This window comes from Pan paniscus, chromosome 21 (genome assembly GCF_029289425.2).
Source record: "Pan paniscus chromosome 21, NHGRI_mPanPan1-v2.0_pri, whole genome shotgun sequence".
NCBI lineage: Eukaryota > Metazoa > Chordata > Mammalia > Primates > Hominidae > Pan > Pan paniscus.
This window is the reverse complement of record NC_073270.2, coordinates 21,169,512-21,187,342: the sequence shown is the minus strand read 5'-3', so window position 1 is coordinate 21,187,342 and position 17,831 is coordinate 21,169,512. Positions and strand designations below refer to the sequence as shown.

Genomic DNA, 17,831 nt, shown 5'->3' with positions numbered 1-17,831 from the left:
TTGATTTTTAGCAAATCATTTGGGAAAGGATTCTTTGCGAGGCTGGTCGCACAGGACTGGCACGATCTGAAGTGAAACAGAGGAGCAGGAACCCTTACAGAGTCTACAGAGAGCAGGTCAGTGGCCTGGCACACGGCCGCAGGGAAGCGTGTGAGGGATGAGGCGGATATTGGGAGAATTACCATCCACCACCTTTTAGGTATGGACCAAAAAATTGAGAAGCTGGAGTGGGCAGTCATCGTTCAAGAAGATTTTGATAAATCTGGAAAAACAGGCACCTGGAATGTAGTATGCAATTTACCACTGAACACAGCAAAAGGCTGCTGACTACAGAGGCGCAGGAAAACATTTTAAAGTCATGATTAAATGATTCCGACGGGAGTCAAATCAATAAATTAGGGGGCCACGTGGGCTGGCAGCATCCTGCTTTGCAGCTCCAAAGACAGATAACACAAGGTGGCTTTCCTGAGGGAAGAACTTCTGGAGCCTCACAGTTCAAAAAGGTAATGGCAGCCTTGTAAAGGGCTGCTCAAATCCCATTTAGAACACTGTGCACAGCAACACTCAGCCAGGAAATGTAGGCCACCGGCGTGTGCGGGGAAGTGTGGAGGCGGTGGTGGCGCGGGCGCGAGGGCCGGGCTGTCTGAGGGCAGTCTTTGAGAGCTGAGCATGTTAAGATGTGAAAAGAGGTTTAATCAAGGTTTATGAGTATCTGATGGGCTCATACAAAGAAGCTAGGGCAAGACCTATTTACACCACGAGGATAAAGGATGCACAGACTGCTAATTAAGGTGAAGAAGGGAGAGATTCTGTAGGCGAGACCTCTCTTTTGCAGGGTCATCGATAAGTGGGGGTAAAAGACGATGAAGTGGAGTCAGGAAAGCCGAGAAGACACGGGACAGGGGTGTTCGGGTACCTGACAGGTGGCATCTCAAGAAGCCGCCTCAGCCTCCCCTCTCCTCTCCACCCACAGCTCCCATTTCCCCACTTCTCCACACCCTCACTGAAGTTCCTTTCGCGCCCGGTGTCCTGAAGGGAGGAGCATTTTCAGCAGGGCAGAAGGTGCTGCCATTCTAAATACTGCCAAGGGAGTTGGCAGGCGGGGGCACTGTGAGGTTTTGGAGAGGCGGGTGCAGGTGTGTGTGAGCGTGTGACTGGGCGTGTGAGTGAGTGTACATTGTGAGTGCCGTGTGAGTGTGCATGAGTGTGTGCACACGTGTGAGTGAGGTGTGCATGAGCGAGGCCTGTGGGGGCATAAATGCTTTTAAGGGGAAGATTGGGGAAAGGAAGATTTTTAGTAACATATTTGTGTGACTTTAAATGCTGGTTGGTTCAGAAAGCAACAAACGATATAAAATTGGCTCTATTCTTTTTCCAAAGTAGTAAATCAATCCATTGATCAAATTCTCTCTCTCTCTCTCTCACACACACACACACACACACACACACACACACACACACACACACAGTCACCGATGGTGGATTAGTTCTGTCTCTCTCTTCAGTGCCAATGGTTTGTACTGGTACTCAGAGGTAAAAACAGAGAATAAAATATAGGTGGAATCCAAGCCAGCCTGGGCCACAGACACTTCGCTTACTGTGGTCCCGTGACAGCTGTCTGCCTGTGCATCATGGCGGCTGACAGCTCGGCCGCCACCTCGTGTCCCCATATGGTTCCAAGTGAGCCCCTTGCAGGCAGCCAGGGTCTGCCTGGGAGGCCTTGGCTACCACAGCAACATCTGACCCGCAGGGCTGCCACCGTTCCCATTGGCACAGCTAGTGCCTGCGCTGTTTTGGCCCTCGATGGAGTGAGAATAGATAGGGGGAAGTGGAGAGGAAGGATCCAAAGGATTTCTCTGAATGCGGAGAGGAACTGATACTGAAGTCATGCCTGACTTGCAGAACAACAATGCAGCTGGTTAACTGTCAGCCCTCCCGGCAGCAGCGGGCACTGAGGAAGGTGCCCCAGACGTGGTGGATGGAAGTGCGCAAATGAAACGTGCCTGGTCTGAACGAGGGACGTTGCTGATGCTGCCAAGGTCAGGAAAACAATCGGTAATCATATCGCGGCCAAAATCAGCTCAACCATTCACCCTGCTTGGAAAGAGCCTCGCCAGCCAGTCTGACAACAGACAGGGCAGGAGTGCTGGTGCAAAAATTAGCACTAGGACCTGGCAGCATTTCGTGGCACTTGAAAAGAATGTGGTCGCAGCTGCATGTAGCCACTAACACACGCCTGGAGTAACTGACAAGGCACAGCGGTGCTCTCAGGACCTCACTTAGAAATGACTGGCGGCCATCTTCCTGTCCCTGCTCCTTTCTGACAGATGTCCATCGGCACCTCCTGATAGCCAGTGTCACCCCGTCTTGCCATCCCAAACACTCATCACAAATCAAATTAACTTTTGAAATTATTACTCTCATCAGTTAACAGCGGCACTCCCTGTAGTAGTCTCAAACTCACCGAGTCTGTTTCAGAATCACCTTCTATTTAGGGAGAAACAAACCAGGTAGGGCCTTGAATATGGTCAAATGTGAAAACATTTTTTTTTCCGGAAAGTCTTAGCATATCATTCCCCACCAACCAAAATCTTTCTGTAACAAACGGCTGATTCTCCCCTAACTCAAATATTTTGGGTAAGGTTGACCAAGAAAATCCTATATATAAGTGAAGGAGCAAATGAATTCATTTTTTAAATACTTGCAGTTTTCATTATTTAAAATAAGTATTGGAGCCAAGCCTACAAAGATTTGAGGAGGGAAAGCTCATGATTTTAAATTTTGACACTTATCAAAACGTAGTTTATATTCGAAAGCTTTAGGAAGACATCCTTACACATAAAAGGTTTCAGGGACTAAGTACTCTTTCCGAAAAATAAAAATAAAAATCCATTCATGATAAGAATGCTTAGAAAACCAGTAATCAAAAGGAACTTTCTTAATCTGATAAAGGACATCTATAAAAATATACATATGGCAACTATTACACACTTAATTTTGAACACTTTCCCTTTCAAATTAAGAATGGGGCAAGGGCACTACCCCTCACTACCCCTACTTAACTTTTTATTTTTATTTTTATTTTTGAGACACAGTCTCACTCTGTCGCCCAGGCTGGAGTGCAGTGGAGCCATCTCAGCTCACTGCAACCTCCGCCTCTCAGGTTCAAGTGATTCTCGTGCCTCAGCCTTTCAAATAGCCAGGATTACAAGTGTGAGCCACCACACCCAGTTAATTTTCGTATTTTTAGTAGAGATGGGGTTTCCCCATGTTGGCCAGGCTGGTCCTGAACTCCCAATTTTAGGTGATCTGCCCGCCTCGGCCTCCCAAAGTGCTGGGATTACATGCGTGAGCCACCTCACCCAGCCAATCTTTTTATTACAAATCTTAGCCAGTGCAGTAAGGCAAGAAAAGGAAATAAATAGTATAAAAGTTGGAAAAGAAGAAACAAAGCTGTCACTATTTGCAGATGATATAATTTTCTACTCGGAAAATCTAAAAATCTACAGGTAAATTATTCAAAACTTTCAGAATACAGAACTATACTAAAATTAGTTCATCTCTATACACAAGCATCAATTCATAAAAAATGACATTTAAAACAGAAAGAATAATATAAAGCATCTTGGATCATATCAAACAAAAGTTGTGCAAGCCATTCATGGATAAAATGATAAACCTTTATTGAAAGACATTAAAGAATACCTAAATTGAGAGCTATACTATGTTATGATATTGGACTCAATATCAAATATGTCAATTCTTGCCTAATTGATCTAAGATTTAATGCATTTCCTATCAAATCCAATGGGGTTTTCATGGATCTTGACAAGTTGATTATAAAACTATTAGAAGAATGAAAGGACAAAAATACCCAAGACCCTCTTGAAGAAGACAAACATTCTATTAAATTAAGAATATTGTTGACATCATAAAGAAAGTAAAAAGATAAGCCTCAAAGTTGGTTAAAAATATATAACCAACACAAGTTTGTGTCCAGTTTGTTTATAAATAACTTCTGTGAATTAATAATGAGAAGACACCCCCGCTCCGTGGATAAATATCATGAATTGGCATTTCACAGAAACTACCACAAATGGCCCATGAACAAATGAAAAGGCATCATTAAGTGGGGAAAAGCACATTAAAGCCCTAGGAGGATACCTTTGTATGCCACTAGACTGGCCAAATTTAAAAGTCTAACAGTACCAAGGCTTGGCAGACCTGTGGAGCAAGAGGAGCTCTCTCATTCACTGCTGGGGGAAATTTAAATAAATAACGACAGTCGTGTGTCACTTAACGATGGGAATAGGTCCTGAGAAACACGTTGTTGGCAACCATCCTAGAGTGCACTTACACAAACCTAGATGGTCTAGTCTACTACTACACACCTGGCCTATATGCCCCTGTTGCTCCTAGGTTACAAACTTGTACAGGTTTCTATACTGAATACTGTAGGCAATTGTAACTCCATACTAAGTGTTGGTGTATCTAAACATAGAAAAGGTACAGTAAAAATATGGCATAAAAGATTTAAAAAGGGTATACCTGTATAGGGTACTTACCGTGAATGGAGCTTACAGGACTGGAAGTTGCTCTAGGGCAGTTAGTGAGCTAGTGGTGAGTGAGTGCGAAGGCCTCAGACATTATCATACAATACTGAAGATATTATAAACAATATACTTAGTCTACACTAAATTTATAAAAACATGTTTCTCAATCTTTATTATTCTTTAATAAGTTAACCTGTGCTTACTCTTTTTACTTTATAGTCTTATTTTGTTTCAACTTTTTGACTCTTTTGTAATAATAACATTTAGCTTAAAACACAAGCACAAGGCCAGGCACGGTGGCTCATGCCTGTAATCCCAGCATTTTGGGAGGCGGAGGCGGGTGGATCACCTGAGGTTGGTAATTCGAGACCAGCCTGGCCAACATGGTGAAACCCCGTCTCTACTAAAAATGCAAAAATAAGCTGGGTGTGGTAGCACGTGCCTGTAATCCCACCTACTTGGGAGGCTAAGGTAGGAGAATTGCTTGAACCCAGGGAGGCGGAGGCTTCAGTGAGCCGAGCTCATGCCACTGTACTCCAGCCTGGGCAACAGAGTGAGACTCCATCTCAAAAAACAAAAAAAAAAAACAAAAAAAAACAAAAGAACCCCCTAAGCACATTGTAGAGCTATACACAAATATTCATCTATGTCCTTATTTACAAATTATTTTATTTTACTTTTTACTGTTTAAACTTGCTGTTACAAACCGAGGCACAAACACACACATTAGCCTAGGCCTGCAGGGTCAGGATCATCAATATCACTGTCTTCCACCTCTGCGTCTTGTCCCACTGGAAGGGCTTCAGGGGCAATAACACACGTGGAGCTGCCATCTCCTGTGATAATAATGCCTTCTGAATACCCCCAAAGGACCTATCTGAGACTGTTTTAGAGTTAACTTTTTTTTCATAAGTAGAAGGCATACACTCGAAAATAATGATAAAATGTATAGTATAGTAAATACATAAGACAGTAACATGGTCATTTATTATCATCAGCAAGTGTTCTGCACTGGACATAACTGTGTGCTATGCTTTTACACCAACTGGGCAGCACAGTAGGTTTGTTGACCCAGCATCACCACAAACACGTGAGTCATGTGTTGTGCTAGGTGACAGGAATGTGGCCCTTGGAGATGGAAAATTTTCAGCTTCATTAATATCTTATGGGACTCCGATTATATGTGTGACCCATTGTTGACTGGAACGTGTTTATGTGGCACGTGACCATACTTGGGAAACATTTGGGCATCAACTAGTAAAGGTGAAGACATGCATGTTCCGTGACCCAGCGGTTCTAGGGCTAGGATATCTTAGAGAGATTCTGCACATGAAGTACGTCCAGTGTTCACAACGTCCGATTGTAATGGCCCTGAACTGGAACCAGTGTAAATAGTCAACAGGAAAAGCCATGACTGAATCATGACCATTATATGATGGAATACCACACAGCAGGGAGAACAAATGAACCACAGCTACAGACATCATCCTGGATGGTTCTCACAAACACCGTGCTAAACAGAATGCTCGCTTTCTTTGGTAAGCCATAAACCTGAGTCAGAAGTAGGCAAGGCAAATTAATATATTATTTAGGAAATCACATGTGTCTAAGTACACATCTTTAAAACAAGGATTGACAAACTATGACTGGGGGCAAATCCAGCCCAATGCCCGTTTTGGCGAATGAAGCTTTCTTGGGATGCAGCTGTGTCCTTTTGTTTACACATCATCGACGGCTTCTTTCTCACCGCAAGGGCTGGGATGAGTACTTGCAACTGAGGCTATATCTGCCCCTTATAGAAGAAGTTCACTGATCCTTGCTTTATAGGCAACAGAATGACAAACTCAAACTTCAGGACAGTGGCTACCTCCACAAAGATAAGGGAGGGCTGTGATCAGAGAGGGACTTCCTGACTGCTAAGTTAAGGAATTATTTCTTAACATAGGCAGTGGGCCCATAGATTTCCAGTACTTTTTAGTGTCCACACATATTTCACATACTTTTTTGTTTGTATGATGCATTCTACAATTTAAAAAAATTTTTAAGAGGCAAGAGAGATTGATGGCAATCCTGGCAGTTGCTTCTGTGGGTGTCGAGAACACTGGAACTGCATGGTTTTCATTCCACATCTGTCTCTGGTACTGGCTCTGCATCACCTTGCTTTGTGAATAGGGAAAGCCTCCTAACTTTGCTAAGCAGCAAGCTACATTCAGAAGTAACTTTCCACTTGGAAATTCTATGCCTTCCTAATGGATAGGATGAAGTGTGTCTTAAGAGTTTGAAAAGACAAAGGTTTCAAGTCTAACCGACCTGTCAGTGTGGGAATTCCCTTACCAAAACGCTGGACAAATGACCACCCTGGGCCTGCCTGAACACATGCCATGAGGAGGAAGGCTGGGGTCACAAACACCCTGTCCCATGATCGCGGAGTCCCATCAGGATCAGACCCTTCCTCATGCTGTTCCCAAATTGACCTCCTACATTTCTGACCACTGCTCTTAGCAGCCCCGTGTGGAAAGGGACTTGAATATCATCTCCTCCAAGCCCGTCCATGGTAGGCTTGGTTGCACCTGGGGTCCAGGCCCTGGTATGGCCATGGGGGCCAGGTGTGGACACATCCTGTGACTCTCTGCTCCCCAGCCCACATTAGCGTCAGGTGTTCTTCATTAGAACGAAATCTCTGCCGCACAGCCTCTCTCTGGGATTCCCGTTTTGCTCTCGGGTGCATCACAACACATGTCCCTCATTCACGAGACATTATATATATATTTGTATTTCCCTGTAGTCAAATGCAATGTCCAACTTACCTATAGAGATCTGTGATCAGGTTTTCATCGTACCGAGCACACAGGTTGTTGAGGAGTTGCTCGTGCTGGCCAAACAAGCGGATGTAGTTGGAGGCGGGGAAGGGCTCCCTAGAAAGGCACGTGATGGTTTCCACCATTTTATACTTGTTAATATGAATTCGGAAGTAAGTCCCATTTTTCGCACTGCCGGTTACTAGTTCTAAACCCTGGAGGAGGGATGTGGACCAGAAAAACAACATTAGAAACATTCCTGGATTTTGGGAACTTTATCATAGCAATTTATTTTTCAAATATAACAGACAGGTTATATCTTATCCCTCTTTGCAAATAACAGTAATAGATATTGACTAAACTCGGCAGAAGGTAACAGTGTGTCAGAAACCACATACTTGGACTCAGTGACTACAAGGATATTTAAAACTGTGATCGCCTTGTTCTGTGTTTCTAAACTAGTTGCTAGGTTACAACCAATCCTTTATTAATACTGCACACCCAGCTAATAAGTGGAACTGGGTTTATTCTCTCCTCTGAGGTGTTTTAACACTGTTAAATTTCTTTGCTTTCACAGCATCGTTTTGAGAAAAACCTCCTAGTCAAAACTGATCAGAAATAATTTCAGTTATTTTCAAGATTACTTGAACAAAAGAAAGAAGTAAAAGGCCAGGCCTGATGGCGGGGATTGGGCAAGGTCAGTCATTTGAAAAGGTCTGTTCCCAGGAAGAAGGTTCAAGGCTATGGGAGATGCACATACACGTTCTGCAGGTGGTTTTCTGGTTTACAGATTGTTAAAAGTGTGGATTTGTGACTTTCTGCCCTGTAGAAACCACCTCCAATTGCCACATCAGCCCAAGTGACAAGGGTAGATGCTGCTCCAATTCCATGCCACAATGACTTCTTCTATTTCAGCCGCAGATGGCTCCCCACTGGCTCAGGCAGTGGGAAACTTCTGTAGACAAACATGAGTTTTGTGGGGGGTGACTGAACCTTCACTTTGGCCTTAGACTCTGACCTTAGTACACAGCAACGCTCAATAAATGTTCTTTGAGTGCATATAGATTTAAGCTTCTCTTCTGAACTTGAATGTGGCATTTAGAAATCTAAGGCAATTTGAACTGCCTGGATCCCAAACATTTACTTAGTCCTGGACATCACCTGGGGATTTTGTCTAAACAAAAGGAAACACAGTTTAACTTTTACATCAATACAGGCAACTGGTGGGTGTTGGGGTATCACATGGCAAAGCCCTGGGGGGACTCAGCCAACTGTAAAGTTACAAGGTGAGATATACAGAAGGCATGACAGGTGAGTCCTGGGCCACCCCCAGGTGCGTGTGTGAGAGATTGGGCATTTGGGGGTGAGGGAGGAGCAAGTGGGGTTGGGGGATGGTGCTTCAAGGGAGATGGAAATGGTCCTTTGTTTATAGAAATGGATGGATAGACGGGAAATCTACCACCATAACAAAGTGCTTAAAAAATCCAAACTTATTAAGATGTTATCCAAAAAACAATGGCCCACCGACAATGGGGGGCAATGTATTCAAAAAAATTAGTGTTAAAATATATTTCATAACAGGGAGATATATTCACAGTACATTTTATGCTTTAGAAGTAGTTTACAAAAATGCACAGTATCATTTCATTTGCTTTGTATCAACATTTTCACAAAATGTTAACGGTCACTTTCTGTGGTTGGGAGACTGGGTCATTTTTATTGTTTATCCTTATAGTTATTTGACTATCTGCAGTTTCTAATTTTTAAAAAATGATCATTACTTCTAAAATGAGGAAAAGTTATTTTTAAATACTCAGGCTGTGGCATGGCAAGGAACTAGATTTTTTGATGAACAAATTGAGTGAGGGGAGGAAGGAAGGAAGGGAGTAAAGAAGGAAGGAAGGAGGGAGGGAGGGAGGAAAAAGAAAGGAAGGAAGGAAGGCAGGAAGGAGGGAAGGAAGGAGGGAGGGAGGAAGAAAGAAAAGAAAGAAAGAAGGAAGGCAGGAAGGAGGGAGGGAGGGAAGGAGGGATGAAGAAAGGAAAGAAGGAAGGAAGCAAGGAAGGAAGCAAGGGAAGGAAGGAAGGGAAGGAGGGAAGGGATGAGGGAAGGAGGTGAAGGAAGGAAAGGAGGGAAGGAAGGGAAGGAAGGAATGAAGGAGGGAAGGAGGGAGGGAGGAAGAAAGGAAAGATGGAAGGAAAAGAGGGAAGGAAGGAAGGGAAGGAAGGGAGGGAGGGAGGAAGAAAGGAAAGAAGGAAGGAAAGGAAGGAAGGAAGGATAGAGGGAAGGAAGGAAGGAAAGGAAGGAAGGAAGGAGGGAGGGATGAAGAAAGGAAAGAAGGAAGCAAGGAAGCAAAGGAAGGAAGAAAGGAAGCAAGGGAAGCAAGGGAAGGAAGGAGGGAAGGAAGGAAGGGAAGGAGGGAAGGGATGAAGGAAGGAGGGAGGGATGAAGAAAGGAAGGAAGGAGGGAGGGAAGGAAGGAAGGGATAAAGGAAAGAAAGAAAGGAAGAAGGGAAGGAAGGAATGAAGGAAGGAAGGAGGGAGGGAGGAAGAAAGGAAAGAAGGAAGGAAAGGAGGGAAGGAAGGGAAGGAAGGGAGGGAGGAAGAAAAGAAAGAAGGAAGGAAAGGAGTGAAGGAAGGGAGGGAAGAAGGAAGGAAAGAAGGAAGGAAAGGAAGGAAGGGAAGGAAGGGAGGAGGGAGGGAAGGAGGGAGGGAAGGAAGGAAGGAAGGAAGGAAGGGAAAGAAGTAAGGAGGGAGGGCAGGAGGAAGAAAGGAAAGAAGGGAGGGAGGGAAGGAGGAAGGGAGGGAAGGATGGAGGAAAGGAGGAGGGAAGGAGGAAAGAAGTAAAGCAGGGAGGGAGGGAGGAAGGGAAGGAAGGAGGGAGGGAGGCAGGGAGGGAGGGAGGAAGGGAAGGCAGGAAGGCAGGAAGGAAGGAAGGCAGGCAGGAAGGAAGGAAGGAGGGAAGCATGCAGGCGTTGGTGTGGAAGGGCGGGCTCCTCTGGAGAAGAATTTGGAAAAAGCCAGGACTGAGCCTCTGGCTGCAGGGGCCTGCTCTCCTCTGCTCATCCCTTGCCCTCAGCTCCTGCCACAGGCATCTCTCTAGGCCTGGATGCCTCATGGGCTTTGCTCATTCCCGTGTGTTTCCTCAAGTCCTGACTTCGCGGTCTGAGCAATGACTCACACCATTGCATGGGGTGGAGGTGGGGGCGCATGACCTCACAGAATAACCCCTGGTGTCAACTTTACCTGATGGCCCAGGATATTCAGCAGTATTTCAGAATTAAAATATATGTAGATATATACACAGTGAAGAATGTGACCGCCACGTGTATTTCTAAATTAAACACAAGACTTGAAAGACCATTTGAGTTTGGAAACAGCAGCTTTAGGTTTGGCTTCTGAACCCAGGGGTACATGTCCCCGTCACAGTAAGGGATGATTGGTGAAAAAGCTGGAAAACTGCAGGTGAGTTCTGAGGAGGGGCGGCTCCTGCACCACGGCAGTAAGGCTGGTGTCTGGGAGAGGACGCACCACAGACTCTGGCACAGTTTTATCTGCCAGGCTTCCCCAGGCCTCCTCCTCCTTTTAGGTTTCATTGTTGGAAGTGATTAAGAAAGGGAGCCCAGGTGTCAAGGGGGCACACCTTGAGATCCACCCATGTGGTTAACAAATCTTGACTTTGCCAAGAGTCTCACTAAATCCCCCACCTTCAGCTTACAAGGACTTCTTTGTGTTTAGGAGGGCTGACTTGGATTCCATGTACGTGGCCGAGGCTGTGCACCTCAAGACGAGGGTCACAGTCACTTAGTTGGTGGTGACTTGTCAAGTCCTTGAGGAGCCCTGCAGGCTGCAGGCTGAGAGCAGTGAGAGTCTGAGCGTTTTGTGGCCTTAAATGTCATCCTGTTCCTTGAGAGTCTGTCATCAGCATCATTTTTAGTGATTTTTTTTGTTATGGACTTGTTGCATTTTTTGGTATTATTTTTAAATGTAAAGACTGCATTATCATATTTTGGCCTCCTCCGTAAGTTTTGTCCACATAATCCTAGCATACAGGGCCTTACAGAAATGAGGGCTTAGAGTCCAGAAGCAGCTACACTAGAGAAAGCGATGAGGAGGTTGCACTGATGGCTGATCTTAACTTTGGAAGGAGCAGTGTCCATTTGAAGGAGATTTGGCACCACATTAGCATCACTGGAGGGGTCCATCTGGGAACTGAGAGTGCATCAAAATATGTTGTATTCATGTTAAATACAATTCACTTAAACAGGGGTTTCTCAGACACAAATTACCCTTGTAGTGCAGGCCATTCCTATTCACAGTCGCTGACAGAACAGGATAACCCAGTGAAGCCCAGAACTCTTGCTGCAATTGCTCATAGAAAGCTGCTCCACTAAGTGATGCCGTAGAGCACCTCCCAGCCCTGCCCACATGGTGCAGGGTTCTGGGGTCAGGACGATTATTTTGCAACCTTCCGGTTTGGTAGGGTATATCTGGTGTCTTCCCCTATTTTAAGTATATGAGCAAATTGTTTAAAAATTTGGATATTAAATTTAAGATTTTGATGGAGTTACTGATTCTGATATGGTTTTTCTTCTTCTTTTTTTCCCTGAATACAATTATCCTTTTGAGGTCCTTTATGATTTTGACAAAGGTTGGAAAATGGTTCTGGAATTCATGCCAAATGGAAGACACAGGATTCATCAGACTTGGTGTTCAAGAAATCAAGTTCCCAGCTCTCATGATGAACACACAATTTTAAATTTGATGGTATCCAAGGCAGAATTTGTTGTGACAAATTTCTTTCTTCCATGGTATATACGCCAACAAAGCATGTGGACTGGAATCTGTAAATTAGTTTATTATGTAGACGACTTGGGGTACCCTTTCTTCCTTTTGTCAGGTTACCTCTCAAAGAGCTCATGAATTACTACAGTATCTTCCGACTTAAATATTCCAATTAGTGAGCACTATAAAAGTCTGATAAGATTTGTCTGTGCTATATCTAGTGTATGAATAGTAATTCAATTTCTCTGGTGAAATATTGTTCAATGGGCTCCATTCTTGATCAATTGGCTATATTTAGGTGACTGCCTGACCATTTGGCAACGATTTCACTTAATCAAATTAATTCCAACCCCAAAAGATTGCCATGGAGCCATCTTACATTTTTTTTTCTTGGATAATAAAATGGAAAAAAAAATCTGTTTAGATCTTCTGTACTAATTAAAAAGGAGGCCCACCTGGCAAAATGGTTAATTAAAGTCAGGGGTCCTGTTCACATACTGTCATAGCACCAGCCAAAGAATCTATTTAAGTTGCACTCTTATTAAAACTCTCATTATCTAAAAACCCCTTTTGGCTCCTCCTCTGACTTTATTTAGAGAGAGACGGTGGCTCATAAATAAACGATGCCGCATGTAGGGAATCATGCACTGTCCTTGAAGAATCTGGTTCTGGCTGAAACCAAGTCCAATATGTTCTAGCTCTTGTGCATATTAGACTCGAGTTATTTATCTGTGATGATCAAAGTGCTTAGCCTGTGAATACTCTGGGCTTTATCCTACTTACCTCATGCCCCACCTCACTGGTGGCAGATTTACTTTCTAAAGATGGCCACGACAGTCTCCCTATCCCACACACCGTCCCGCAATATGACCCTGACACTCTCTGCCTTGAGAGATGGATTCTCTATCCCCCACCCCTTGAATCTCGGTGGTTGCTGTGACTGCTCCAACAGAGAGAGTGGGAGAAGTGATGCTGTGGGACTTTTGAGGGTGGGTCATAAAAGGCAATGCAGCTTCCAGCTTGCTAGTAACAACACTTGCACTTGGAGCCCAGAGCCACTGCGTGAGCAGTCTGGCTACTCTGAGGCCACCATACTGTGAGGAAGCCCAGGCACTTGAGGACAGCCCAGGTGGGGAGGCTGTGGTGAACATTTCCGGTCCTTGAGTCATCCCAGCCCAGCTGAGTAACAAGCTTTCGGATTTAGTAAACGAGCCTTCAGATGATCTGGACCATTGATCTAACCCTCTAGTCTTCCCATCTAAGGCTGTGAATAGTGTGGAGCAGAGACAAGCTGTGCCCACTGTCCCTGTCCAAATTCCTGACTCACAGGATCTGTAAGCAGGATCAAATGGCTGTTTTATGCCACTAGGTGTTTTTTATACAGCAATAGAAACTGGAACACTATGATGACCTTATGGTTTCCTTTATTATAAGAAAATTTTGCATCAGACCATGTGTACAGGGCAACTAAAAGAATCTGGGAAAGGGCTAAGGGAAATAAGTTTTAAACATACAGCATCTACCCTTTTCCTGGAAGAACTGGGTTTCATTATTTATCTGGAATAATGATTAAAACAGCCATCTTCACCACTTACTGGCTACCTGTTTTGTTCCTGACAATGTTACTTTATGTATGCTCCCCAGCAATCCCAGAAATGCAGATGCTGAAGAACTTGTTCAAGGTCCATGGGAAGGAAATGGAATAGGATTGAGATTTCCTGAAGGGTGAAGAACCCATAGCCTGTGCCATTTGAGTAGGCCCCCATTTAAGGATTTTTCCAAGAGCTTCTGCTTACATCTCATTGGCCAGAACCTGCCACATGGCTGACCCTGTCCTTGAGGAAATCTGGGAAATGTGTTTATTTTAGGTTGGTCATATTGTTTACCCTCAAAAATATTCAAGAGAAGAAAATGGGAATGGAAGTTAAGTAGACAGCTTCCAATCTGCCTCATTGACTAAAAATCAAACGTGACATATCCAAAAGGAAGCCCCCAGATGACAACACACACCGGGCTGGGACTATGGGTCAGAGAATCTTATTAGAGGAGCTCTTCAACTGACCAACCACCTGTGTCCTTTCAACAGCAGAATTCCCAACTGCACAGCTTCTGCTTTTCCTGGAGGGGAGGAAAACAGTGGGGTCTCCATGGCCATTCCAGATGCTAAGCAATCTACTTGCTCCATTGACATGAAAGTGGATATTTCAGTTATCTATCGATGCATCACAGGTTGCCTCAAAACGTAGAGGCTTAATGTCCTTCAGTAGGTGAATGGATAAGTAAACCGATACAACCAGACAATAGAGGATCATTCAGTGCCAAAAAGAAATGAGCTATCAAGCCATGAAGAGATACAGAGGAAGCTTAAATGGATATTACTAAGTGAAAGAAGCCAACCTGAAAAGACGATAGGCTGTATGATTGCAACTACATCACATTCTGGAAAAGGCAAAGTGACTGAGACAGTACAAAGATCAGTAGTTGTTGGGCCTTAGGACAGAGGGAGGGACAAACAGGCAGTGCACAGAGGGTTCTTAGGGCAGTGAAGCTGCTCTGTATGTTCCTGTAATGGTGGATATGTGTCATTATACATTTGTCCAAACCCACAGAATGTACACAACCAAGAATGAACGCTAATGTCAACTATGGGCTTTGGTTGATAATAATGTGTCAGTGTAGGTTTATTAATTGTAAGAAATATATCACTGGTGGGGGATGTTGATAGTGGGGGAGGCTATATGTCTTTTGAAGGGTTGGGGTTACATGGGAAATCTTTGTACCTCTGCTCAATTTTGTTACGAAACCAAAACAGCTCTAAAAAATAAAGTCTATTGAAAAAAGTAATGGCATAAAACAATAATAAATTTTTATTATCTCACGGTCTCTGGGAGTCAGAAGCTGAAAGTGGCTTAGCTAGGGAGTTCTGGCTCAAGGCCTTTCATAAGTTTTCAGTCAAGATGTTGGCTGGGGCTGCAGTCACCTGAAGGCGTGAATGAGGCTGCAGGATCCACTTCCAAGGTGGCACACTCGTCTGCCTGGCAAACTGATCATGACTGGTGCAGGAGTCCTCAATTCCTTGCCACATGGACCTCTCTAAAGGGGTCCCTACAGCATGGCAGCAAGTCATCTAGAAGTGTGCAAGCTGGAAGCTGTCGTATCTTTCTTGACCTGACCTGACCTTGGAAGTCACACAGTCATTTCCCCAATATCCTGTTGGCTACACAGGTCAGCCCTACTCAGTGTGGGAGGGGCCACACAAGGGCATGAAGACCAAGGCGCGAGAGTCACTAAGGGCCATCTTGGGGGACGATTACTCCAGTGGGCTTCTGATGTGTGAACCAGCACATTACAGTAAAGACTCCAAGTAAAGAATTTCATCCTCTTATAAACAAAGTTTTGTATTTGAAAGTAAAATGAAATTCAGAAATAATACTTACATAATTAGGCTGTGCCATTTGTACCTCCAAGGGAGTTGGAATGGCAGGCTTGGCAATATGCAGATAATGGTAAGACCCAGGAAGAATGCCCCCTAGAAGAGATGGCAAGTTTTCCATTTAAAATTAATTGTTAATGAGGTGAGTAACAGAGCTCATATTTTCATCACAGGACAAACAGATGCCTGCAGTGGTGTATGCTCCTCAAACTTTCACACTGAAGTACCACTAACAGCAAGGAACTCCCTGGGGTTGACATTTATTTAACCAAATTGATGTGAATGTGATATGATATCCCATAATGTAGCCGCCATTGCTCCAGGATGTGCCAAGCCGATCTTGTGTATCCTGTGATTATCCGTAGCTCCCCGCCCTTTAACCTGTATCTACCAAAACCAGATCAAGACCTTTAGAAGCCTTACATGTTGCAAACAGCATTCCTATTCCTCATCACTTCTCCAAAATGTAGCCAAAATATTAACAAATTGAATTTAATTAGGACAATCAACAAAGTTCTTTGTTCAATGTTTTAGAAACTGTCATTATCGAATTCTTAATATTTTGGTTTGTTCCTGAGGTCTGGGCCTGTGCCAGCTCTGGCTTCTGACAGCCCTCCCTTCTCTTGCCTGCCTACGGCCACCACCTTTCCTCAGGTCTCACCCAGAGTGAGAAGCAGAGCAAGACCTTGTGGGGCTGCCTAGTTAGGAAGAGGAAGACAAGGATGGAATGTGGGGCTTTCGTCTCTGTAATTTGACATTCCATTGACTGGACTGGGCTTCATGGACACCCTGGGGGTCTATGTACAGCTTTGTGGGTTCATCTATAAACCTCCAGAAAGGGAACACGTAATTTTGTAAATATGTGTATTTTTCTGGTAAAAGGTCCACAACATTCAGAAACACCATTTTCAAAGGTATTTCTCATACTCTAAACGTGAAGGAACCCTGCATTACTCATGAAATCATCTCCTCCTTAGGGGCCAAAAGGGTTTATGGGATAAAAGTGCACTGCTTTACAGCTGCAAATGGTTAAGCTTATCCATCCCAAGAACAGGCTGAGGCCTGGCTGCCTGGAAGGGTCTCCTTATCTCTGAACTTATAGAGAGAATGGAAGTTTTGGGTAAGATGTCAGAGCAAACCATCATTTTCCAGCTGTGAGACATCCAGACAAGTTAATAATCATTCCCTTGTCTGTTTTCTTATCTGTAAAGTGGGAACCCCATTTAGGATGTGGTCCATAATAAATGCTCAAATGCAAAGAACCATAATAACAATAATTCCAGGTTTGTAATAAATGCTTCAGAAATTATAGACCCTTTCTCTGTCTCTGTGGCAACCCACTGAGGTATGGAGGAGCCTTTTCCCCAAGCCTAAGAGAAACCTGGAGGGCTGGCCTGACTGCTGACCCATACCTAATCTGTGGCTTCATCAAGGAGAAGGAAGCCTACTCGTATACCTTGAATCTTGGCTCCCTTGTACATGGGGATGAGCCGGTCAAGATTAGCTGGTGGCTCGGTCACAGGCTCAAGGGTTGGATCAAAGAGATGTAGCATAGCTGCTGCCAGCTGAAAGCCAACTTCTTTGGAACTGAAGTTGCTATGAGTCCACTCATTTGAGTAGTATCTACTGGAGAATTTGGTGAGGGAGCCAGCAGCTCTGATGGCTATGTCGTTGGTGTGGAAGTTGGTATCAATCACAAGTCGACTGTCATACACAAGACATGCATCATTGAGGGCTTTAAACGTTTCATAATCCACATTCTTCTCACAGAAGCTGAAGAACATCTACGAAGTGAACAATTACAGCAATATTCAGTTATCACTCTTCATTTTACCTTCCCAAAAGTGTGACTAGTCTCCAGGGCATTTTATTATTTGGGGCACAAAAATACATATACTAAAAGTTTGCTATCATGTTGTTTGTGTGCATATGAGAGATAGATTGCCTTGGGTATGAAGAACACATTAAGATCCCCAAATGTCACTCTTATTCACTCAATTCACTCATCCAGTGGAGAGAAGGATGCCAGGTGATTAAATATCTCCCACAAGTGTGAGTGGTTTTCGGCGGAAGAGGGTTTACATTTGTACAGACCCCGCCTTCCCCTCACGCTCCTACATTTTGAACAGCTCTAGCGCAGCCTCCATCCTCTTCCCCTTCCTGTGTCTGACACTCGGGTCTCTGCAGGTTCCTTCTTGGGTTGATCTCATCCAGTCTTCAGTTTTCAGACTGCCCATTGCTAGCTTTTAAAACTCAGTAAGCTTG

General features: G+C 44.2%; 1 protein-coding gene across 7 annotated transcripts in view; it reads right to left on the bottom strand.

The window, feature by feature from the left end:
• CFAP61 (cilia and flagella associated protein 61) overlaps positions 1 to 17,831 on the bottom strand; it is a 305,696-nt gene that overhangs the window by 58,866 nt on the left and 228,999 nt on the right. For all 7 annotated transcript variants that reach the window (XM_055104782.2, XM_034947210.3, XM_055104783.2 and 4 more), the window contains 3 exons: positions 17,023 to 17,350; positions 15,571 to 15,662; positions 7,361 to 7,566 (listed from right to left, as the gene is read on the bottom strand). In XM_055104782.2, the coding sequence (XP_054960757.1) occupies positions 7,361 to 7,566; positions 15,571 to 15,662; positions 17,023 to 17,350 (626 nt within the window). The remainder of the gene's footprint in view (positions 1 to 7,360; positions 7,567 to 15,570; positions 15,663 to 17,022; positions 17,351 to 17,831) is intronic.